The sequence below is a fragment of the Ascaphus truei genome, chromosome 11 (assembly GCF_040206685.1).
Source record: "Ascaphus truei isolate aAscTru1 chromosome 11, aAscTru1.hap1, whole genome shotgun sequence".
In the NCBI taxonomy this organism is placed as follows: domain Eukaryota; kingdom Metazoa; phylum Chordata; class Amphibia; order Anura; family Ascaphidae; genus Ascaphus; species Ascaphus truei.
In genome coordinates this window covers 28441525-28466757 of record NC_134493.1, presented here as the reverse complement: position 1 = coordinate 28466757, position 25233 = coordinate 28441525, and the positions used below count along the sequence as shown (strand labels likewise).

Genomic DNA, 25233 nt, shown 5'->3' with positions numbered 1-25233 from the left:
CAGTAAGGGCAGTTAAAATGTGGAATTAATTACCCATGGAGACTGAAATGGCAGATACAATAGATATCTTCAAAAAAGGTTGGACATCTTTTTATAAATGAAAGGTATACAGAGATATACCAAATAAGGAAACATGGGAATGATGTTGATCCAGGGAGTAAACCGATTGCTATTATTGGAGTAAGGAGGAAATTTATTTTTCCCAGAGAGACAGCATTGGATGATGTTTCACTGGGATGTTTTGTTTGCCTTCCTCTGGATCAAAGTACTGTAAATACAAAATATAGGATAAAGTATCCTTCGCCTAAATTTAGCATAGGTTCAACTAAGACACGTCTTCTTTCAACCTGATCTACTATGCATAACTATTGGCCCACGTGACATGGGAGATTAAAACCTCCATTGTGTTACCTCTGGAGGAGAGGACACAGCGACACTTTCCCCAGTAGGTATCCTGGGAACTCGCCGGTCCCCCCGAGTGAACATGAACGCTGTTCAGCCCCGAAGATCCCCTGCTTCATAGCAATAAAAAGGGAGAGGGGGAATTTATTTATCTGTAGCGGGAACTGATCCTTTAAGTTTTATACGTTTATTTAACAATATTGTATGTACACATTTACAGAAATCAAGTGAATAGTAGCCATATCACTATACACTTGGGCGTCATTACATTGAATCCAATCTGTGCGTTTATCATTTTAATTTAATTAGCATTTCTTCAATTTACATCATACACATTAGGTGCGGAGTGAATATAAATCAGTGCTGTCTTGGTTTATAGTTTAAGCCTTTCTGATTAACACTAAGGGTGCACAATGCAAACCCTCGTCAATAAAGCACCGATTGATAGAATAATAAATTAATGGGCTTTACTAAAAAAAGACATTTGACCATTATCTCTAATTTAAGTTTATACAATGTATAAACCGCAGGGACTTCCATGTTAAAATTGTGGGGTCTCTCAAAACTAGTATATCCAGAATCATAGTTGTTTTTGAGAATAAATTGCGTTACTCTTCGTTCTTCTGAACATTATTTATCTTGGCTATAATCTGGCAGAAAAGTGGAAGTGGTGAGTTTCAAGTAGGACAGCTGTATAACCCTTCATCCAATAGGGACTTTATAGACTATGCTTCCGTTTCCTTCTGCATTTCTGGATTCAGGATCATTTCCTTAAGCGCTTCTCTGCCAGGGGCCAGGCGCACAGGGGGCCACCAATGTTAAATGTGGCTGAATGAAATGCAACAAGACTAAGGCACAAAATTGCCAAGGGAAAGTGCAGCAAATATGCCACAGAAGACTTTTCATTCACGTTTTAAAGACAATTCCTATCCTTTTTTTAGAGCTCACTTGCTTGGTACTTTAAAGACCCACAGTGCTTGAATCTAAAACCATATTTGAGCCAAGGCAAAGTGAATTACATCTCCCTCCCCAATACTCCTCGTTCCCTTCCACTTGTTCCCAGCCCTTCTTTCCCCTCCACTTTTTTTATTTATATTTTAATTATTATTGGCAAATCTCTTTTAGTTGCTTCTTATAAATGACATTTCATTTTAATTTTACAAGGTAATATCTTAAGGAAACTGCGAAGCAATATAAAAGCAGCAATCCAAGCTGCTCTGTTGTTTTTTGATATGAATATATATTTAATCTTATTTGATACAAGGGGTCCACTGGAACATAACGGCAGAGTTCCTGAAATTGCCTTCCAAGAATTCTTCTCTGGGATAAACAAAACGGACACTGGGGTCAGTCTCACTTTGTCGGCCAATTGAAAGTCACGATATCATCTTGAGAGGACATTGCAGCTTCTGCTTGGGTCACCCAGCTGCCATCTTTGTTTATTCTTAAGTACTGGCAAAAAAAATAAAACATTATGGGTGTAATGTAAAGAGTTGCTTAGGGAGTTAAGCCACTGACTATATCAGTATCAGACTGTATTAGCTCCTTGTAACCTTGGGCAAGTCTCCCTGTGCTTCAGGCACAAACAAAAACACTCACCTGTGCAGCGACTGTATCTGTAAAAGTCCTGCACCGTCAGTGTGAAGCGCTTTGAGCCCCATTGGGAGAAAAGCGCTATATGAAATAAGTTGCTATTTTAAGTACACTTGCAATTGGGGGAGCAAAGAGTGTCACGGGCGGCTTCAGGTGCCGGGGAAGGGGGGGGGGGGAGCTTGCAAAACCTTGTTTGACAGCCCTAATGTAAATGCTTCATCTTCAACAGATTCCCAGCCAGAGGTAGTGAAAGTGTTAATTGGCCACCTGGTCATTTTGTTTAGATCATTTGTACTCATTAGCTGACTGGTGCAGTGTTTGCTCTGTGCTTCGTAACAAGTTGTGTTAGGTTTAAAAAAAAAAACCTCTGTAAATTGAACTCCACGTAGATATAAACTAAAAACGCAAATATACGCACAATCCTGGATTGCAAAAATGACATTGAGGCGTCACCAACACAAAATATTTTCGTAGTATTTTAAGTTGAGTGATGACCATCTGCATGGACGGGGTTAAATGATTGGGTTATGGGTTAGGTCAGATTGTGAAAGCGTGGATTAGTATTTGGAATTTATTTTGTAATGTATTTACCAGGTTCTTAATTTAGGGCATTGGATATAATCCCCAGCACATACTATTCTCGCTTCCCTCCCACGGTGTGAAACCAGAGACTGAAACTGATCTCTGAGCGAAGTTTTTTTGGGCTGCCGGAAGAACTTGTACTTCTCAGCTGCACCTCTACAATTGGGGGGACTGGTAAATCCCTACTGTTTCCAGCTGGTTATTATTGGAGCGTTAGAAAATCATCGCTTGGTAGGAGAATCTAAAAGATTTTTCGACCAAAAAATTAAAAAAAATGCAAATGCTGATTATGTGAAAAAAAAAAGCGCCATTCTGTGATTATTTAACACTTTAGCAAAAGGAAAAAATAAAGGAGTGGAAAATAAAATAAAAAATGTAAAAAAAATGAATGAATAAAGAATAGTGTGGCTGGGAGCATTTGGGTACGTACCTCCTAATGCCGAATAAGCAGAGACAGCCAGTCACAGAACACAAAGGTGAAAGGTCATAGGCCATAAGGAAAACAAGAAGGCACATTTAAACCACTTATTAAAAATCATAGCCAAACCAAAGCAATATAAACTCACAGATATGGAAAAATAAAAGACATACAAAAAAAGAACCACAGTTTGAAGGTAAATGCATTGATTCTTATGCAGAAAAGCATCATTATTTGCGACAGCTTTCCAAAGATCTCTCATAAACCAAGGTCACTAAGTCAATACAATTCTGCTTCGCCGGCATTCATGCAGCCACCCCTGGGATGGAGTCCTGGAATTGCTTTCTGGAAATCGGATCTGCACAGACAATACCACAAGTAGAGCAGGGAGAAAGGAGTAACAATATTATAACCTACTTCGAGATAAGAGATACATTATATTTGCCGTGAAAATGAGTGTCTAAGTTTGGAATCGAACTCATAACTCTGTGCATTCAACAAGAACACCAGCATTACACCAGCATTACACCAGCATTACACCACCTTAAAGGATGTAACCAACAGGGGCTGCCAGCTAGCCAGGCCGCCCGTCACTGAACATTCAGCAGTGGAAGGTATAAGGATAGGGGGCAGGTCTTGAGGAGGACCCCGAAGAACCTTGAAGAAGAGGAAGTCAGTAGTGTATTCTGCCTGTTGTCACTTCTTTAGACATAAGGGCAGTAAGAGCGGGCCAAAATGCCATGTTAAGATATGGTTACGATAAACTTAACAATACATATACTGGTCCAATTTCCCCCCCGCCCCACCCCCCTCTACTAAACATATCCCCATCATCCGTTCAGTTTGGCCCTATGTGGAACTGCACCTTAAATCGGAACTAACCCTCTAAGGAGCCTGCAGTCTAAAAAGCCAGAAAGGGACTAATCTGGAGCAAGCTTTTGTTGCTCTAGACTGAGCATGCAGCCCTCAGGGGCTTTGCCCACGACTCTTAACCACTTACCTCCGCAGCAGCCCGCTCACCCTAGTTCAGAGGAGTGGAGACTGGTCTAGGACATTTAGCCGCCGGCATCTTGTCGTAGCCATCTCACCTCTGCTATTTAGCCGCCGGACATTTCGCTGCAAAGGTAAGCCCCTAACCTTAACCCCTTACTCTAAAAAACCCTAACCCCTTATACCTTAAAATCCCCAACCTGACCCCTTGCAGTAGCGATTGGAATTAAACAGGCACACTGGCAGGGCTGCCCTCACCGTCACAAAGCCTGATATACTGTATGAAGCCGAATCTTTGGTTTCTTTGGCACAATAAATCTTTTGGGATTAGCAAATCTGTATGCCTGTTTCACTCCAATCTCTGCTGCCGATTTCTCTGGGACCTCAGGATATCCTCCTGATAAGGAACACCAGCTGATAAGCATCCTGCGATTTGTTACAGAGTGCCTGCATTACCCTAAAACCTCGAACTCCTTACCTAATACTAATAAATGCTAATGCACTCACTTACCTTGGCGGCGAGTTGTCCGGTAGCGGCTAAATGGCAGCGGCGAGATGTCATCCGTGTGCCGGCATTAAGAATATATATAGAAAATGCAAAGCCAGCAGTACAACCAACCTCACACTGATGATCCCCAATAATGCTGAAACATGTCTGTTGTGAGTGGTTTCTCTGGCTTTGCATCTGATTCCCATGCTGTGCTTTAAAGCTGTGTTAACAGCGAGCATTAGCTTATATGGGCTCCATGTAACAATGGTTTTTCAGGCAAAAGGTGACACGTCTGCTCATTTGCATGTCATTTCCCAGAATCCCTTGCTGCAGTGGAAGCACTGTATGCTGGGGATAATGGTGAAAGGCAGGGTTGCAGACCTGCCTAAGACATGTGAATGTGCTCACAAGTGATCTTTTTAATTGAGATATATGTAGATCGATAGATCGATAGTGCAGCCCTTTTGAGGGGTCAAAGTCTATATCATGTTGCCTCCCACTGCTCCAGAGGGTGGAGATTCTCATGCCATTCAAACTCGCAAACTCTGGGTAAACCAAAGATCGGGCTACCCTAATTCTAACAGACAACTATACTGCCTGTGACGGTCCTGACAAAAGACACAACCAAACCTTTCACAGCGGGTTGGAGAGTATTATCATAATAATAATGATTCTCATTAAGCATGCACAAAGATAACTTGAGCGAGCGCTGTAATTTCAGGTGCTAATTATGAGAATCAGTACCTTCTATAGAACACATTCCCTCTCACCCCAAAAAGATATAGACTATCACAGCCGATTCCCACTTTTTTCTTATCTTCTATAGTAATTTGGGGGCTGGTGCATAGTAGGTCACAAGATACCTGGGCGTGCAAATGGCAGAGTTCTATAGTCCCCTGAGCAGACCAGCTGCTGGTTGAAGGGACAAACCCAATGGCATGTTCTGGATCAGCCTCTGCCATGCTCTGTCAGGCTTCCCCTATTCTCCCACAGAGCTGGTGTGCTGGAAGGTAGAGATGTAGTTCCACTTAAGACCACAGTGAACAAACAGCAGTGATAGGTTTGATAGGTAAAACAAAGGGTTTGAGACCTCATATAGAAAAGAAATCTGTCAAATTAATGTATTCTTAAAAGATTTTTAAAAGTCTGAAATATTTCCCTGTTTTTCAGGTTCATGGTGGCTCTGAATGGTCACGATTACCAATCTTGTTTGCTCAGCCCTGGTGATAATGCAGTCAGATTTAGTGGCTCACTCTACATCACAGAAGCAATTAGGAGAAGGTTTCAACAAAGAGGAAAATGAAGCAGAGATCAGGGCAGTTATGGCGACTCTACATGTTGTGTTAAACGTATTGTTAGGAAAAACATATTTTTTTTTAAATCACAAAATAAATACATAATGGTTTGATTTTTTTCCCCCTCCATCATCAGCTCAATAAGGCCCTATGTGGGACTACACATTTAAAAGAATTGGATACGCTTTCTTAGTTTTAGGAGCCTGCAGCCTATGAAACCAGAAAGGGACACACAACTCACCAGGTTCAGGTTTCTGAAGCAAGGGGGAAAGGACCTGGTCAAGCCTAGCTCATTTGGGGGGACACACAACTCACCAGGTTCAGGTTCAGGTTTCTGAAGCAAGGGGGAAAGGACCTGGTCAAGCCTAGCTCATTTGGGGCGTCCTTTCCATTGCTTGCCCTTGACAAATATGAAGGGGGCTTCATCATGGGAGGGCAGGAGAATTTAGAAAGGAAATCTTTGGAGAGATTTTCCAGCTTCATTATGATCAAGTCTTACTGTATCCCTCATTGCCAGGCCAATCTGCAGCGCACACAATATGTGCATCAGGATGGTGCAATGGAATGAGGACATATCTAATTACATTATAATACCCTGGCTGCCACGTCTAACCAGTCATAGGGCAAAGCACCACTGCTCTTCCTTCCCCTTTTTACTTTAAATCGCTGAAAGTGGCTTGGCTAATACTTGAATAATAAAAAAAGGGTGCAATTTTGAGGAATAAGTATATCATTGCAACCTCCTAACCTCTGGAGCACTGTTAAATCAAAATGCCACCTTAGTTGTATTGTATGACAATGCTGGCATCACAATTAATTTCCTCCTGTGAGGAAACGCAGAACAATTTATCAGAGTGGTCCAGTTTGAGTTTGCCACGTTGGACTGTGCTGATGAAAATATTCAAGCACATCACTGCTGGAGAGACCTGCTCTGCACCTATTCCTCATATCAGGCTTAACTTAAAGTATAACGACCATGTGACAACCAAGAGGAAAAGGTAAACAAGTTAGCAAGACAGGGTTCAAACACGCTCAATGTAAAATATTTAGAAAAGGGTAGATCATTTTATTGGGCCCTGTAAAAAAATAATTCTCATCAGATACCCAATACCCTCCACTTTTAGCTGGGCTAACAATGACATCATTCTTATTTACCAATAACAATAGAGAAATGCAGCATAGATTAAGGCTTAAGCAAGACTTAGTCTCGACTATCACTAGGAGGTTGAGTAAAGAACAGAACATTAAAAACAAGTATTTAAAATACTTGTATTTTCATATTTTTTTTTTTTTTTTTTTAAAGGAACCAATCCTTCTATATAACCCAATAAACACATCACTACCATTAGTTCAGCCTGGGGAACGGCTCCATCACACACACAGGGAGAGCTGAAGCAGAAAGTACTGTATAGCAGTAGACAGAAGCCTGGATAGTTCCTGCATGCTGATCGCTTTGCCCACAACAGATAGATGAACCCGGAAGACGGCTTGCAGCAGAAAAGACCATTTGTGGGTAGCAATCAATGGAATCCAAAACAATAAGAATATCAAATCAATACCCATGCGGTCATCCTACTAACCTAATTTTAAGAGCCAGCCTTCTCTGTCTGGGTTGAAAAACGTGTGTGTCAAGTCGTTTCCATCGTCTTCTGGAATTTTAAAGGGCTCGTTTTTAATACTATCATATAAATTCTGTGAAAAGAAAAAGACGATCAGACTTTACACGTGTCCTAAACGCATCTGAAAGGAGAGAATAAAAAGATCATAAAAGCTCGTCCTGTTCTGCAAGGAAAGACTTTGGACAAGACTTTTTTTTTTTCCTTCACCAAGAGAGCAATTGCAAGTAAAACAGTGACTTAGGCCGCGCTTATAGTGTCGGCGACGCGACGTCGCCTGAAAACAAAAGCATTGTCGCCGGTGCAAGCGCTTATAGTAGGCGCGATGGCGACAAAGCGACGTGGCAACGTGATATTTGGTAGCCGTAAATATTTGATTTTTATGGGGCTGTCGCCTCATGTGACAGCCTCTGAACCAATCAGTAGCCTGGGTCGCCCGCACCACCGCCGCAAAGCGAAATACAACTTCCGCTTGCGGCAACGGGTGACGTCACGCGTCGCCGGCGCCGGCACTATAAGCACGGCCTTAAACAGACCTTATTTATTGCAACAAAGATTGCCTCGCAATAAACTAGCACATGCTTTTTATAAAGGGCAAATGTGCGGTATACGGAGCAGTAAAGACCACGTTACTTTTTGAAATGTCTAATTTAGTTCATGCTAAATAAGAATAGAGTTTTAGGGGTCATTGCTTGCGCTTGTCAGAGAAGCAGAGGTTTCATTAATATGATTGGAAGTGTGAAAGATAACTAGCCTCTTGATCATAGAAAATAATTCTATCCACCGTTTGATTATACCATTTTTAAAGCACAATGTTCAAACTAGCAAAAAAAAAAAAATGTAAAAATAAGCCGTACCTGCATATTTTTAAGACTGCTTTTACATCCTATTTTGAGGATTGCAGTTTTCAGATAAAAAATAAACAAACAACAAAAAGAAGGGATTCTGTAAAAACGTTTTGTTTGATAGAGATTGGGGCTGTGAATGGTGCGTCCCGGGAATAGAACATTGTAGCCGACTAATGATCTCCAGCTGTGGTATAAAAGCGGGGAAAGTTACAGGAAATACATATGGCGGCACAGAGAAGATATTTATTTCCCGAGCCCATTAAACCGGCCCCGACGCTGCATTCCAGTGACATTATTTCCATCACACCACATAAGAAACAAAGCTCAATAATGTTATGAGCTAGCTGCTTTATTATTAAATAAAAGTAAAAAAAGATTTGACATCCATCACTGAATAAGTCCAGATGCTTCAAAAAAAAAAAAAAAAGTGTCTCAAAGAACCATTGGGAAGAGGTAGTTCTGGTATTTGTCATTTTTTATATGTTTTACGGTCTTCATACAATGTTAAATGTGAAATGTGAAATAAAAGCACGAGCGCAGCAGTGGGAAACATACACAGCAATCTCAGATATAAATACTGAGCACAGAGGCAGCCAGCTTTAAAATCTCCCCCCCCCCCATTTTATTTTACATGGAGCGGAAGCAGGGGCTTCCCAGAGCTGAAACTCATTCATCTTAAGGGGAAGATATTGCCAAAAGGAAGCCGCGAAGGATGACGTTTATATATTTTGTTTTCTTTGGAGGGGGCGATAATGGCGCTACCTTCAGCGGCAAGTACCTCGCCAAGCAGAGGGTCCCGGAGCTGAGAACACAGTGCGTCAGCTCCGGGAGTCCCCAGCTTCCCAGCCATGCAAGTAAAAAAGGAGGGTCAAACTAATCGAGATGGGGTGAGGGTGCCCACGGGGAGAGGAGGGGGTTAGAGGGGGGGTGGGGGGGCTGCTTCTTTAAGTGCTAGAGCAGGGGTATGCAAATTGAGGGGGGGCACAAAATTTACATTTAAATAAAATGCCGGGGGAGCATGCGAGGCCTCTGTATGTCTCTTACCTTCTCTCCGGTAACGCAAAGTCACACAACGTTGTGACGTCAAATGACGCCACCGATGCCGGAGAACAAGAGAGGGGGGCAAGCAGACGGGGGGGGGGGGCGTAAACAAAAAAAGTTTGTGCACCCCTGTGCTACAGTGCACGTTACAAACACGTGCAAACAAGCCCAAGTAAGACATTGTTATTTGGAAGAGAGGACACATTGTATTGTGGGAAACGTACCGTATAATGACGTGGTGCTATACAGGCGCAATCCAAGCTGGCACATTTTGTTATGGAAAGTGTTTTTTTTTTTTTTTTTTTAACATATAATTGAAGCAGGGGGTCTCCGGAGCTGAACCCCATTAATTTCAGCTCCGGGGACCCCCTACTTCCAGGCATACTTACCCCCGAAGTAGGTGCTGGTAGCAGCTCTGGCTCAGCAAACTGGGCTTTAAAGTTTGAAGCATCCGCGTCACATGGACCAATAGGAAGCCGCACCGATGGTGTCACAGCTTCCTATTGGCCCGCAGGGCCTGAGATCAGTGGCGGGATTCAGCCGGTTCGCACCGGTTCATGTTAACCGGTTACTAAAATGTCAAACGTTCGCCAAACCGGTGCTTAATTCCCTTCCCCGTGGCAGCGTCTTTTCCCTGCATATCTTCTCAATATGGCCGCGCGGCGTCAAATGGCGCCATGCCAACGGGAACCCCACGTGACCGCATCACGCGACGTTTGTTACTATGGCAACAAGACGCGATGTGACGTCGCGTTGTCATGTGATGCCGCACAGCCATTTTGAGAAGATGTGCAGGGAAGAGATGCTGGTAGACGCCGCCCACCGCCGTGAAGGTAAGAATCGGTTATTAAAATGTTTTCAATCCCACCACTGCCCGAGATCTCTGAACAGCAGACATATTGGGAACCCTGGTAGCCGCGGACAGCAGCTATCGCCACCTAATTCAGAGGTAGGTATCTCCAATAGCAGGGTGTCCCCGGAGCTGAAAATAACGGGGTTCAGCACCAGAGACCCCCTGCTTCAACCCTATATAATACAAATGTAAAATACGTGCCACCTTGGATTGCCTTTTTAACTTCTGTGCCCGTGTGGTGCTCAGAACACAGAACAGAGACACCAACAAGTTCATGTCATTTCCAGATCATTGAACCAGAAGTAACTTACCCTTAATAATTCCTCTGGGAGGTCCCCACCTTCATTAATACCGCGGTTCATAGATATAAACCTCTCCACTGCTGGCTTATCCCTGACATTTGGATTGTGCAAGCTAGTGTTGAGCATTATGATTGCAAAAGACAGGACATAGCACGTATCTGGGATAATGGGAAGGAATTGAACAGTTTTACTTCCTGTACTAGATGCATCTACCACTCTTGTAACAAGCTGTTCTTTATTTCAATACACTTCTGTGGGTTGCATTTCCTGACACTGACACACACACACACACACACAAGCTTCTTGATGCGGGCACTCAGTACACTGGGAATTAGTGATTAACACAGGAGAGGAGCGGGGTCATACAGTATATATCAGTGCACTGGCAGCTCAGGGAGTGGGAAGAAGCTACAATCCATCCCCTCTACACTGGGGAGAGGGGCTGCTGGGATCAGCAGGTGAAAGCCCTCCCCCCCCCCCCCCCGAGGGCAGCCTGTTGCCCACCAATGATTCATAGGTTTATAGCCTCTTAAAATATATTTCAAGTGGCCAAGTAGCAATATAATAGAGTAAAGGCTAGAAACAACCTTTGTATTGATCTCCGGACTGACTGTGATAAAATTACTAATTTATTGAAATAAAAACGGTAGTGCAGATAGGCTGAAGATGGTGTACAACTCTTACGGACTAACCTGTAGACTGAAAAACTCCCGGGTTGCAAAGACAGTAACGAGATGCAAAGGCTTCCATCATTCTATCAATCTTCTGGGCCTCTCCAGGGAGCCTGAAACTCCACAGAAACTGTCTGCAAGGACAAAGGCATCTATAAACCTCGCTGGCACAGCTTACTGTATATCCCCTTATTGCTAAATGGGCCAGAAACATTGCAAAGCCATGCTTGGCAAGCAACAGGGCCCCCAGTTGGGTCAGTAATGTAACAATGCCACCTAACTAGCTGAATAAAGCTAAGGTTATAGTCCGTGCGATGGCGCTCACGCACGACAAGCACACACAGCATAAACCCTATGAGGCCACCCCTAGTGCGCACGTGCCAGAGCGCGATGGCGCCACCACGTTTGGAAAAGACAACAAATTTCGTCTTTTCAAGCACGGCCGCGCAACGCGTCCACCACACCTCCCCAAATCGCTTCCATCTATAATCTTAGCCCAAGTATTAGTATGTTCTGGCGTATATCTGGCATATTTGCAATGCGTTGCAGGTCCGTCTGGCAGCTGAAGGGTTAAACACTACAAATAGATGGCTTTCCGAGCTTTACCTTTTGGTTCAGTGCAGTGGACAGTGGGATTTAAATTTACAGTCCCAGCTCAAAGATCAGTAGTTGTATTCATTTAGTTTGGAACGTACCCAGAATCCTTTGCATCTTTACATCCTAGGTGTGATGGCCGCAGGTAATAGCAGTTTTGGTTTGGTCCAAAGTTTCAAAAGCGATACTGACCTTAACGCCTGGACAAGATTCAAATCAGCAAATTCATGGAGTTCAACGAAGGCATGAAGGACTTGAATGTTAAAATCATCCCTTTAAGAAAACAAATACACATATCTATTTAGTGGAAATATAAATAACTTTGCCTGGATTAGAAATACTTCCTTGTTTCTAGAACAGGAGGTTTCACATACAATAAATGGTTAAAATGGTGGTTAGCATCTTTATTATTGTTTCCTATCACTGCTGTTTTTACAAATGTCAGAGATTTTCCAGAACGCCAATATCCTTACTTAAAACTACCGATCCAGCCTAAAATCTGATCCACATAAGGACATATACAGCATATATATATATCTATAAATCACGGGCAGTCTGGGTCACTCGGATGGGGGTTCCTGTCCTGATGGGGAGCACACATCCAGGTCACCTCCACCTCTAAAAAGTCTCAATGCAATCTGTGCAGTGAATGACATGTGACGTTGCCTAGAAGATGCTGCACATAATTTGAGAAATTTTGGCATCGGTTTTAACATGCTTAATTTGGGAATAATACCGCCAGCCTTTGCTTCTGCTCTACCTAATATTACCTCTTGATGAGGCCTTATACAAATCCAGCTCTGCAATTCCCCGTCAATGGGAATGGGGAGGTGTATATGGTGTAGGGGACTGTACTGGTTTCTCTGTCATTTCTAACCTCCTGGAAACTGCCAGCTGTATAAACTGATCATAAAAATCTGCCCCCAAGAGTATCAACTCAGCAGTAGTTGGGAGTAGCCCAAACCCCTGAAGCTCCCCTTAAAACTCAATGGAGAACTGCAGGGATGTGTCTGGAGCAGGCAAGGGGAGGAGGGTAGCGGCGGGATATCAGCTGTAAAGCACAGGAGGAGATGTATGCCAGAGGATGTACAAAGGGACACAGGTGTGTGGTTTCTCCTTGCAACAATAGTTCATATTACGGGAGGAATTCCGCCCAGCCCCACAATAACAGTGCTGCACAGTATACACACAAGGTGAACCTCTGCACATTTCCAATGTAGCCTCCTCACCTTGGAAAACATGTAGTAACAGAGGAGGGAGGAGGGGAGAGGAGGGGAGAGGAGAGGGCAGGGAGGAGAGGGGGTATGATACAATGGGAGAGGGGGTAGGATACCTTTTATTGGACCAACAAGTACTGTAGTTGATCTGTTACAAGTTTTCCAACCTCTCAGGGTCAGGGATGGCCGATGAAGGACCTTGAGAGGATGGAAATCCTGTAACATATCAACTACTTGTTGGTCCAATAAAAGGCATCATACCTCCTACTCCTCTCCCCCCTCCTCCGTTACCACATGGGAGAAAGGACCAGCACGGCTCTCCACTCCTCTCTGCTTATTTGGGAAAACATATATAATTTTAATGAAATGTTCTTCAATAACAGTGGTAATCCAGTGACCTCCCCAACTGTCCTCTAATACAGGGGTGTGCAAACGGGGGGTTTCTTGCTTTTTTTATTACGGCTTGTCGTCCAGCTTCATTACCGGCTTTTTCGCAGTGCTCCGGTTTTTTTTTTGTTTTCCAATTTCCGTTCCTCAAATGACCTATCAAATTCCATCTTAAAAATTCCTTAACTGGGTGTGCTGTCCCCAATTCCTCTAAATTCAAATGCCACAGGAAAGAAACAAACCGTTACTGGTCTTTTGCCAATTCTTTGAGGTCTAGTCTCAAGTGTAGGAATGTCAGCTATTTCTGCACAGGAGACACAGGGCTCACTTACAATCTGTCGTTATGGGCGTCCTCTTTGTACACCAATATATTTATTATTATGCCTTTACCCTGTAACCAACACCGACTTTTATGATTGTCCAGAATATCACAATTCTGGAATTGACCCTTTCAGGTGAATATCAGATGAGAAGTTATGGTACATCTACCTGTTCGCAATTATTTGCTTCCAAGCAGTGTAAGGCCTCGGATACAGTGGGCGGGCCACGGAGCACATGGCGTCACGCGCGCCTGTCGGCCGAGCAGTCTGTGGACTGAGATCCACAGTGACGGAGAGGTGTGGCCGTGACGTCACAAGGCTGGTTCGCCCTCATTGGCTGAACTGCTCACATGACGTGGCCCGTCACGCGACAAATTCTCGTCTCCTGAAATCGCTGCTGCGGCGTCGCGCTTCACTGTGCACTCTAGGCCCTGCCTCAGAAGGGCCATACGCGGTCCTTCGCAGTATGGACGTGGCCTACGGAGTCATCAATATAATCCTAATCCTTTCCCTGCAGGAAAGCAGCAGACTGGTTACACGGAGTGCGGAACAAGCACCTCCCTGCCACTCTCCTAATTAGCACATTGAGATCTTGGTGGAAGTCAGCCTTTTACTTTTCATTCTAAACTCTCTCAATACGAGCCTACTTCAACAGAACACACCCAGTATAATTAATAGCATGTTCCCACTAACACAATGGTGACGTCTTGCTGTCCAGATGGCAAGGAATTGGAGTTGAGCGGTATTTAAAGCTGAAGACACCAACAGAGAAAGTCCTACTAAAGCTGAGGCGCGCACCATGCTGGTTATTACTTTAGTTAGAAGGGTCAGAGGCATATCAAATAAACACCGCAGACACAGCTAAGGTTCCTGTGTAAAAACTACTTCATTTCTATTATCATCTTCAACAGATGCCTCAGTTCTGCTAAAATCCCTTCCACTGTAAAAGCTTGGTTGCAAGGCCTCCTTTATCTAACGTGTAACTGTGTCTGGAGCTCTTATTCCCTTATGTCCCCTATTAGATTGTCTCATGTGTTACTGCTGTAAAGCCAGGAGGTGGATTTCCTGTTACGCCCGGGCCTAGGGCGTCAACATTTGGGGGCGGCAAAAATGTGCGCCGCCCCCCCCCTATACATTTGCCGCGCTCTCAGGCGTATCGGGCCTGATGGGAAGGCACATACATGTGGCGACCGCCTCCTCGCTGCCGCCCTCCTCCTCCTGAACCACAGCGTCAAATAACGCCGCGGACGTCATGTGGCATCTCATTGCCATGGCAACGCGACGCCGCAGCATTAAATGACGTCGGTGTCGCGTTACCATGGCAACGCAATGCCGCGTGACGTCATTTGACGCTGTGGTTCAGAAGGAGAAGGGGGGGGCAGAAGGAAGGATGAGAGCGCTGCATGTAAGCGCCATGGGGCGGCGAGCAAGGGGGAAGGGTGGAGGGGAGTGTGGAGAGGGGGGGAGGGGAGTGTGGAGAGGGGGGGAGGGGAGTGTGTAGAGGGGGGGAGGGGAGTGTGTGGAGAGGGGGGAGGGGAGTGTGTGGAGAGGGGGGAGGGGAGTGTGTGGAGAGGGGGGAGGGGAGTGTGTGGAGTGGGGGAGGGGAGTGTGTGGAGAGGGAGGTGAGTGTGTGGAGAGGGAGAGGTGAGTGTGTGGAGAGGGAGAGGTGAGTGTGTGGAGAGGGAGAGGTGAGTGTGTGGAGAGGGAGAGGTGAGTGTGTGGAGAGGGAGAGGTGAGTGTGTGGAGAGGGAGAGGTGAGTGTGTGGAGAGGGAGGGGAGTGTGTGGAGAGGGAGAGGCGAGTGTGTGGAGAGGGAGAGGTGAGTGTGTGGAGAGGGAGAGGTGAGTGTGTGGAGAGGGAGGGGAGTGTGTGGAGAGGGAGGGGAGTGTGTGGAGAGGGAGGGGAGTGTGTGGAGAGGGAGAGGCGAGTGTGTGGAGAGGGAGAGGTGAGTGTGTGGAGAGGGAGAGGTGAGTGTGTGGAGAGGGAGAGGCGAGTGTGTGGAGAGGGAGAGGCGAGTGTGAGGGGAGGAAGCTATTTCAACTAACATCAAATCTATAAACTCAGGAATGTAGTATTTATTTCAGTCGACATTTAGTTGAAGTGACTCCGATATCCTAAAGAAAGGACAAACCCAACATGTTTTTATTTTTCTTAATGTCTTGCAGTGATAAATTAACCACTGTGCAGTTGAGTCAGGACTTAGCAAAAAGCTCGAGTCCATATTTAATACCACTGAGTGATGTATCAAATTACCTTTCCCCCAGGTAATCACCAATTACTGTTTTATTGAGTCCTTCCCCTTTGTACAGGAACTGAGCTATCTCCTCCGCGGTGTTCTGCAGCAAGTCATTCTCTAGGAGAAACTGGATCCCCTGTTAAAATGAATACAAAGGGGGGAGGGAAATTTCATTTAGGGTAAACAGAGAAGTAATATTAAAGCAGCAAAACATGTGAAAACATGGTATTTTTAAATAAATCAGTTTTGTAGTATTAAATAACAGTGACTGTTTTTTTAATGAGTTTTAATATACTGAGCATTCTCTGATTTCTATAGCAGGCTTTAGCCCACCTCCCAAGCACTGCGAGGTCTTTGTAACACTTTCCTGTTTGTGATAAATTGTTACCAATATTCCCAGCAGTTAGAGCTGCAAACTGTAACAATAGTCAATGTTACCTTCGTAATATCCGGATACGTTGTCGCTGCCGAGTTACACTGACTGAGGGATTGATTGGAACTGAAAAGGCGGCCATTTAGTTAGGCTCACAATCAGGATTTTTAAAGCTTTATAACAGGAGTACTAAACGATTGCCAGTTTAAGTAAGAATGTAGTAATACGTTAAGGAAAAAAAAGAAAGAAAAAAAGGGGGGGGACGGGGGACAATGTAGTATTACTGTTTTAATGATTAATTTACAGGCACCCTAAATCCACGTCGAGGTGACGGTGAGATAATGTCGGGTTGTAGAAGTCCAAGTCACAAGTCCTGTATTTGAATTAGAAGCAGGGTCTCCCAACGTGTTACATAGCAGGTGAGGATAAAATATTTTGAAAGAATTGATGTCCATCAAAACTTCGTTAAGAGAACCCCATCAGCACTAAAGAAGCTAGACACAGCCCTTTCTCCCTGCGGCCAAAGTGCCTAATGAAAAGCTGAGAAGGTTGGGGGGAAGGCAGGGCTATAAAACGTGGCGTTGGTATTTTAGTTATAATCAGAAAAGCCTGACGCTACTGGTATGAAAGTGAAACGTACCAAATATAGATATAAAATCGGTGAAAGGGGAATATAGACCGTGAATTTCTAAAATGAATATGGGAATTGAAACTTAAAAAAAAACATTATCGTAAAGACACAGCTCATCCCACAAAACTGTTCCATCAGTTTCAAAAGAAGCACTGTCCAAGCTAGGGGCGCAGACATAAAAGATACAAATATAAAAAATAAAAAAACACAATAGTGTCAAAGTCTTTAATGGTTGGATGTAGCGCCCCATGCGGCGTGAAACACGTAGCGGGAAGACATGGCTTTTACCTGTTCTGTGTGTACCATTAAAGCCATTAATCCGACTTTGGGTTCGTCTACTAATTCATTGCCGGTTTACCTGCTGCTGCTCCGGATGCCTTTTTCTTTCTTCTGTGGTTACTCTCCGAGATCCAGGACGCACGCCACGAGGGCGTGTATGGGAACCTTCAGTAGTGCTGCGCTGTTCACACGCAATTGCCAGGACCGGCACTGCCACTAAGGATTTCTTGCCTGAAGCAATTCTACATGACTGGGGGACCAGCGACAGAGGTAAGACTTTGCCCTACTACACATCTGGGTCCCGGTTCCTGTGCTTGACGTCTTTCTCCCAGCAGTATCTCTCCAACACACGGCATATCACACACACTGATAAGACTGTGTGTAAGCACTATGCCAGAGCGCAAGACAACATCACATTCACTGCGTTTCCGCAGGGACTAGACGCCCTCCAAATCCAACGTGTTTCGCCACTAGGTGGCTTCCTCAATGGACACGGAAGTCGTGCTGACGGTGCGAGTTTGGCGTCTCTACTTACATTAATGGAGCTTGATTTTATTATCTGTCTGAACGGGAAACATCGTTTTTTATCCGATTTGTTACCATATTAAAACTTGCTGCACTACATTGGTTTTCTTCTTGTTACATAATATATGACCTGACTCATACATCTAATATGGGAGTGCATAAATTGAGCTTTATTTTACATTACCAACCACTGAAGACTTCTACACAATTGTGTGTGTTTATTAAATATGTTTAATGTCTGTGCTCCAATTTGGAGAGAATGTTAGTATTTTGGGCACATTTTCACATTGAAGGCGAGAGCAGCTGTGCCAGTTACTCAGATGGCAAGTGTGTGACTGCCTGTACACATCTCTATTGCAGCAGCCCAGACATGATTCACCAAACTAATCTCTGCTAGTGCAGGACTGGGCCGGCAAAATACAGAAGTCAGACTCTCCTTAATCTGATACCAACACAAGATTTGCAAATGCCTACTGCTGGTAGTTGGGCGGAGGAGAGGTGGAAACCAAGGATAACCCTTCTATAAAAGTGTTTCTGTTTGCCAATGCATCGCAGGCTCCTCTTCATTCTATTTGGGTGTCCGATTCTTCAATACTTTGAATTTTATTGAAAAAAAGTGATGGGGTTTTCATTTTAAGGTATAAAGTGAAATGATTTACCTTTTTGGGGTCCATGTTGAATTTTTTTCTTCCCATAGCAATTTGTTTATTCCTCTGCGTCGTTTTACTATTTTGCAGGAACGTGAGTGGGGGGGAAAAAAATAAAGATATTACTTAGCGGCTGATCAGCATTGTGAATCATACATTGGTTACCGAAATAACGAACCTCTTTAATTCCAACAATATAGCTATGCCCGCAAAAACAAGATGTAGCCCTGTATTAGTACTGTGCTGTATCCGGTCCAGTAAAAAAGGTGCTAAAGCAACACACGCACACGCACACACGCCTAAACAGTTTAACTTGTATAATGTTCGTATATTACCCTGCTATTGCTCTTTTTTTGTTTTTTTAAGTTTTTTTTAGTGTCCATAATCATAATTTCATTGATTTCTAGCATCTGATGTTACACTGGGCTCTAGGGAAAGCTCCATTTTAACATTTCACACTTGTATCTTTCTACCGTCTCTGTAAATTCTCCCCACTTACCACTTCGATTGTAAGCTCTTCGGGCCGGGACTCCCTTTCCTAATGTTACCTTAGTGTCTGAAGCTCATACTCCCATTATGTCTCCTATTGTTTTGCTAAGTGCATTCCTGCTGTAAAGCGCTATGTACATGGATATAATACAAATATTAGGCACACATCTCCTGAACGGAACATCGCATTTCAAAAATAAAAACCGTGAAGGAAAGGGACAGAATTCATCTCTCCAAGTATGAAGGGAGGAAATGCAAACCAAATCGCAATCAGCGCAGACTGCGCTATAAATGCTCCCCAAATTCTTACAACAAGATAAAGACTGGAAAGTTATTTCGGGCGTTAAAGTGGACTGTACAATAGTTTTACATTTCTCCACTGGAATCCGTAGAGGTTTAAATTAAGTGGGTTGCCCATCTATTTTAGAACACCAATGTCCCAATAAAACCCTCCCCCACCCAAAGTTGCCCGAATGCAATTTCTACGGACTATTTCCTCAATGTATGGAGATGGGGGAGCATATCCCGACACTGTGCTGTGTTGTCATGGGAAATATAGAAGCTGAAAGCTTGCACTCGTGTGGAACGCAGGACAAGGTCCACTCAACAACCTTTTTTTAAAACTGTGGCCCTTTATCAACATAAAACGGTCTATGGTTATGGGTGAAATGTTGATGCTACAAAAACCAACTCGTTTTCAATGTTCTACATGCTTCTGTGTTTAAAAAAGGGGTTTGGAGAATGGGTTCTAGAAGCTTGGGACTGGAAAACGCCTCACTAGGGAATCGCATATTTACACAGGCCCCAGGAGAAACGTGACACGTATCCTAGCACTGGCTGATGTCCCATATTTTAATTTGAGGAGTATCATTCACGTTAGTTAGAAGGAAGAATTGTACCTTTCTTCTACAGAGGTCAAATTATCTATTTCGGTCATCACCTCCGCTATTTCAAACTTCAGCCTCTGTGTGATTGGAGAAAAAGGGAAAGAGGGGATTACAAGCAGAACAGAGCAAAATGCAAGGGATTCCCATTTACAGCTGGGAGCTGGAGAGGATTCCAACTTTGACATGACTAATGTGCATGAGATGGTTTATAGGATTAGGAAGATTCAAATATAAAATGAAAACATTGCAGGTCAAAAATGACACGGTTTAAAGAGTCTATATAAACCATTGTTCTAAAGGACCAAGAGCAAACACATCAAAGGTTAGAGACTTAAACATCTCGTTTGTGTATGAAAAAAAAAAAAGAGAGAGAGAGAATGAGGAATTAGTAATATGAGAGTAAAAGGATTGAACTGTAGGCGTGGTTCTGTATTGTTTGCAGTCAGCAACAGCAGCCACCTGGGGTTTTCTGCTACAGTACCTACTCATTCATTATTACCTTGCTGATTTATTCAGAGAGTAAAGTGCATCAGTGCTCTGAATTATTTGGATTATTAATGTGTGTACGTATAGGTGTGTTTGTGTGTAAATAGATTCTCTCACTAGGGTTCGTGAGCCTGTGTGGGGACTACACACTTAGAAAAGCCCCAAACAGCACCTCGGCGTGAGGGGTATCGCTGTCAATTACAGCAGATTTCAAAAGTTGCTCCCCACAATGCTTTGCATCCACAGTGGCAACGGATTGAGGGGCGTGACTTTGGAAGCTCCCGCATTGAGTGACAGCTGTACCGCCCATGCTGTCTGAACACATTGAGGGGTAGTTGAGAGATTATTAGGCGTGTGTTCTCCCCCACGAGCTCAGGAAACTATACTGCCTGGGATCGGTCACACAGGTTTGTTAGCAATAATTTGACGAGTTGGCAATTCAATTTTTTAATTTGGGGTTTGCAGAACAAATTTTCTAGCAGGGGGTGCACTCTCAAGGGATACTAGGAAAATTACATCAGGGATCAGAATAGGCATACCCCGGTTTAAGGACACTCACTTTAAGTACACAGGAAGGACATATTTTCAATAGCCCCATACCCCTGTGTACGTACGCTCGCTTCGCGAGTACAGACACTTATTCTGCCCTACAGACCACCGTAGTAGTGACACGCTGATTCCCCTCGCCCAACAGGCAAACAGCAGCTCACGCATGCGCCTGTCAGCACGTCCTGAACAGCAATACCAGCTCCCAACCTGCACCGAAGCATCGATAAGTGGGAAAAAGGTGGTGCTTCACTTTAAGTACATTTTCGCTTTACATACATGCTCTGGACCCATTGCGTACGTTAATGCGGGGTATGCCTGTATAACGAAACAGAACTGCAGCGATTAACAAAAGTGAATTTATTGGAAAAAGTTTCCACAAACATCCAGTATGTAAAACACACACAAACTCACCCAACTGGGGTAACCACCTCAAGTCCTAGGTGCGGGGACCTCTGTCCAGAAGTTTACCCCGATACACATTCCCATACTTGTGCCGCTGTCCTCGGTAGTATAGGCAGTCCTGCTTTCTTCTCAGCTAGTCAACAGGTTTAAAGTTCCCACCGTCGCTTCCCTCCAAACTCCTCCGCAAGTCTCCGGAACACCCTCGGACGACTTTGGATATTTAAAGGGTCCACTTCGGCTTTATCAGTACTCTGAAACAAGTCGCTGGAACCAAGGCCGGGTTCCTCCTCATATCCCTCGGTCTCCATTCACCAAAGGAGGATGTGTTCATGGTCCAATCAGTGAGTGAGGGCTCGCCTGCACTGGACCAATCTTGAGCGAGGCGAGGTTACCGGACTTCCAGGGCAGCCCACAGGTGTGGGCTTAAGTCGGGCGGGGCATTTGAATGGACCAATGGGAATTGCGCTTACACGGCATAGTCCCGGCAACGGTTGCCTTGGTCCTCCCAATACCCCCCAAAGGGAGCGGCAATTCAGTGTCTGGGCCGAACAGTGGTTCCCCCACCTGAGTCCACAGTCCTGCCTCACTCAACAATATCCCAAGCCACTCCCGTTATCTCGCCCAGGATCTCTGTTGCGTGGAGATTGGATACAGTCGTAACCATTCTCCACACAAAGGCCCGCACATTTAAAACATCACGGTTATCCCCTGGTTCCCAAAGTGCTGGAACCGGGCTCCAAAATATAATATCAACCCAATGTGTGCACCGTATACATACATTAATAAATACCTTAAATTATTGACAGGTAGGGGTACTGGTGGGCTTCACTTTTATTAAAAGCAGCCAAATCTACCTTACCGTCACATGCGCAATGTAAAAAGGTTGGGAATCACTGTGCTAAACAATTTTAAAAGCACAATTATATTATGCTACCAAAATTTTACCTGTTAAAATTCACTTAACTACAGTTGTATTTGGAGATACAAAGAGGATCAATGATTTCCAACTATAACCAGAATTGCCAGATCAAGTAAAACATAGGCACGTGCAGTAAAGTCGGTTGTGTCATGTACAGTAAGTACTCTACTTCACACAGATAAATAAAAAGCTTTGAATAGGAGAGATCAGACCGGGTTCTGTTGTGTACTGTAACCTGTGTCCGATTCCTTTACGTTTCTATATTACACTCTACTCATGGTGTTCTAATACTTGGCTATTGTACTATATTGCAGTATTTAAAGTAAGAGTAACTTGGGGTAAGAAGTTCACTTGCACAGCTCTACACTCCCCAGTGATCACACATATCCTTTTTACCTATGGACATGCAAGGGATTGAAATGATTGAGTTATGTTTGTAAGAGAGGCCTTTCTAGACCCAAAGTAAATGAATGGTTGTGGTATATTCATGGTGTTAAATATAGGTCTTTATTTAAAAAATATACTGTATATGTTTAATGTCTGTACAGTACCCAAACGCTTTTCTGGTAAGACTGTTTGTAAAGTCTTGTCTTAATAGGCAAAATTATTCATCTACACTTTTTCGCTTGATGTTTTGTGGAAAGCAATTAAGCCGCCATCACTGGCCAAATATATAAAGGGGAATACAAATAAGTAGCTGATCAGATTCGAATAACAAAGGAAACGTATAATATAGCAACATATTTGTCATAGAAAACATGTAGGTTAGCGGTTCCTAACCTTTTTACATTGTGCACCCCCTGCTAGAAAAGATTTGTTCTGAGAACCCTTCAATAAAAAACCTTATTGCAAACTCGTCAGACTATTGCTAACAAACGGTGTTACTACCCCAGGCAGTATAGTGTAATGAGCTTGTGTGGGGGGAGCACCCGCTTAATAAGGCCCCAAACTGCGCCTCAGTAGGCGCAGAAAGCATGGGGGGTAAAGTCATATCTCCCCATCAATCTTTAGAATACTGCAGACCACACCAGCTGGAAATGTGTTAATAGAGAAACAGTTTCCAACACCCAAAGCGTTTGACTTATTGACGTTACCTCTATGTCATCTATAAGTTCTTTTTTCCTGCGACGTATGTTCAGCAGTTCTTCTCGCTCTTCTAGTGAAAGATCTTCCGGCACTAAAAATAAATAAATATATTAAGCAAAGGTGTGTACGATAAGCTGCCAACGTTTAGATACAGTAAGCATATCTGAAGGAGAAAAGACAACAAAAGCAAATATTAATACTTGCCATAGAGATGAAAAAGTAATCACTTCCTAACAAGAGGTTACTAATATTATACACTTGGAAACAATATTTTCCATGCCACAATGAGGAGACTGTGCTAACCTGTTAGTTCTTGTAACGACTGCATTTCAACCCACTGTAGGAACCTGTGTCAAGACCATCTCTGTGTAAATCTGAATGTGTTTTAATGTGGCCATGGCTGCATTGTATTGCATAGCATGTCATGTCCGAGACTTTATAGCACCTGAACTAACTTCACTGGTTTGCATTGTGATACGTCACTCGGAAGCAACAGAACATACTCTGCAGTACAAAGCGCTTTACCCAGACACCTAACTATTGCCATTAAAGGGACTGTCATACCACATCTAAACAGTTTCATCTTTATTCCTGGTTAATACACCTAGGAAGCTCTCACATATAATCAAATAAACATTTTAAAAAAAAACACCTTTTCTTCTTAAAAATGCAGCAGCAAATCCCTCTGATATCTACATGACACAATTAAGAGTTTTACCTGCAGTGGTTTCAGATGATCCATTTAGCAAATTGAAATGCCGGTTAGAAGGGGTTAAACCATTACAGGAGCTGTCTGGCCTGAGACATGGTTCCTGTAACCATGGGAGTCCTGTGTGGGGCTTTGATCTGCAGCTGGAGTCAGCAATCAGCTGATTGTCTGTGCACACAGCCCACCCTATGAAGCTGCTCTAATGCAGATACTCTGAACCACTACAGATAAATCCTTCTTAAAGGTACACTCACTCACCAACAACCATCTACAGTATATGCTTTTTTCTATTTGACATCACAATGGGGAAGCAGAATATATTGAAGCTTGTTTGTTAGTATTGATAGTTTAATACAGTATAATGAAAACAAAACCACAAATGTAGGTATCATTATGGTAAGTGTGTCTGCAAGGGGCCATGGTCAATGCATAAGCGATGTATAGTAGCCAAAGGAGCTACCCAAATGCTTCATTAAAGAGGTGTGTTTTAAGATGGGTCAAAAAGGTGAAAGGACAGGGTGCTAGTCGGATATTGTGGGGGAAGGGCATTCCAGGGGTGTGGGGCAGCGAGTGAGAAAGGTTCTAGGCGGGTGAAGGCTTTAGATACAAAGGTAGACAGAAGATATCCTTGAACATAACGCAAGGCCTGCCCATCTGCAGTCTCTTGATGCCTCAGAAAAATACTGGGTACGATCTCAGGTCCTCAGGGGAAGTCTGTCTCTCTGTGCCAAGGGTACGCTGGGTGGGCAGGCCTTCTCGTGTGCAGCTTCAGAGGTCGGGAACTTGCCACCACCAAAGCTCAGGACTTTAAAACACTGTTTCGGGCACAGTAAGAGATTTCCTCCTTCTGGCTTTTACCGTCTAACAAAATAATTGCATATTATTTTAGTCTGTTCTTAGGCTGACTGTAAAGTATTGTGGTGCTCCTTAAAACTGGAGGCGTGTTTTTACTTAAAAAAAATAAATGATGTTAATGATGATGGTACAGGGTGAGGAGGCCATCAGCAGCAACACTTCCTCCTCTGTGAGAGGGGAAAAATAATTAAGGAAGACTGTAGGAGTTAGGAAGAGGAGGTGTAGACTATGAGAAGGATACAGAGGGGATGCCTTGACAAATAGACTCTTCCTTTGTCGTGAAATAGTCAGCAAAGTCCAGAGGTAAATGGACAAAGAAAAACCGGTAACAGACGTTGTCTGAGTAGAGTCAGAGAGAAGAGGCAGCATGGTTTACACTTGTGAGTGTTGATTAGTGAAGAAAAGTAGGTTAGGTTAGCCTGAGAGAGGGCAGAATTGAAACAGGATAGGATAGATTTGTTGGGTAGGAAGTCTGAGAGAATATGAGATTTCCTCCAGAGGAGCGAGTGCAGGAATGGAGCACACGTGTGTAGCAGTAACAA

At 43.8% G+C, this 25233-nt stretch overlaps 1 protein-coding gene across 3 annotated transcripts; it reads right to left on the bottom strand.

The window, feature by feature from the left end:
• Nucleotides 1-1668: 1668 nt before the first annotated feature.
• On the bottom strand, nucleotides 1669-23239 carry LOC142463115 (cytohesin-3-like). 3 transcript variants are annotated; one of them, XM_075565430.1, is made up of 9 exons: nucleotides 23136-23239; nucleotides 19698-19762; nucleotides 18322-18388; nucleotides 15872-15990; nucleotides 11888-11968; nucleotides 11123-11235; nucleotides 10440-10588; nucleotides 7351-7462; nucleotides 1672-3353 (listed from the first exon to the last, which is right to left on the bottom strand). In XM_075565430.1, exons 2-9 carry the CDS (start codon nucleotides 19733-19735, stop codon nucleotides 3301-3303), a joined length of 732 nt encoding a protein of 243 aa, XP_075421545.1. In that variant the 5' UTR covers nucleotides 19736-19762; nucleotides 23136-23239; the 3' UTR covers nucleotides 1672-3300. The 3 variants fall into 3 exon arrangements, with proteins under 3 accessions (XP_075421547.1, XP_075421545.1, XP_075421546.1); XM_075565431.1 differs by lacking the exon at nucleotides 1672-3353 and adding an exon at nucleotides 5290-5478; XM_075565432.1 differs by lacking the exon at nucleotides 19698-19762 and having other exon boundaries at nucleotides 1669-3353; nucleotides 23136-23237.
• Nucleotides 23240-25233: the final 1994 nt, after the last annotated feature.

Excerpts from the sequence above, each read along its gene's own strand:
- LOC142463115 (XM_075565430.1), bottom strand. The coding sequence starts at position 19,735 with ATGACCGAAATAGATAATTTGACCTCTGTAGAAGAAAG. Across the intron at positions 10,589-11,122 it reads GGGAGTTTTTCAGTCTACAG|ATACGTGCTATGTCCTGTCT; the intron begins GTTAGTCCGTAA and ends CCATTATCCCAG. Across the intron at positions 7,463-10,439 it reads TCCCAGAGGAATTATTAAGG|AATTTATATGATAGTATTAA; the intron begins GTAAGTTACTTC and ends TTCTTTTCACAG.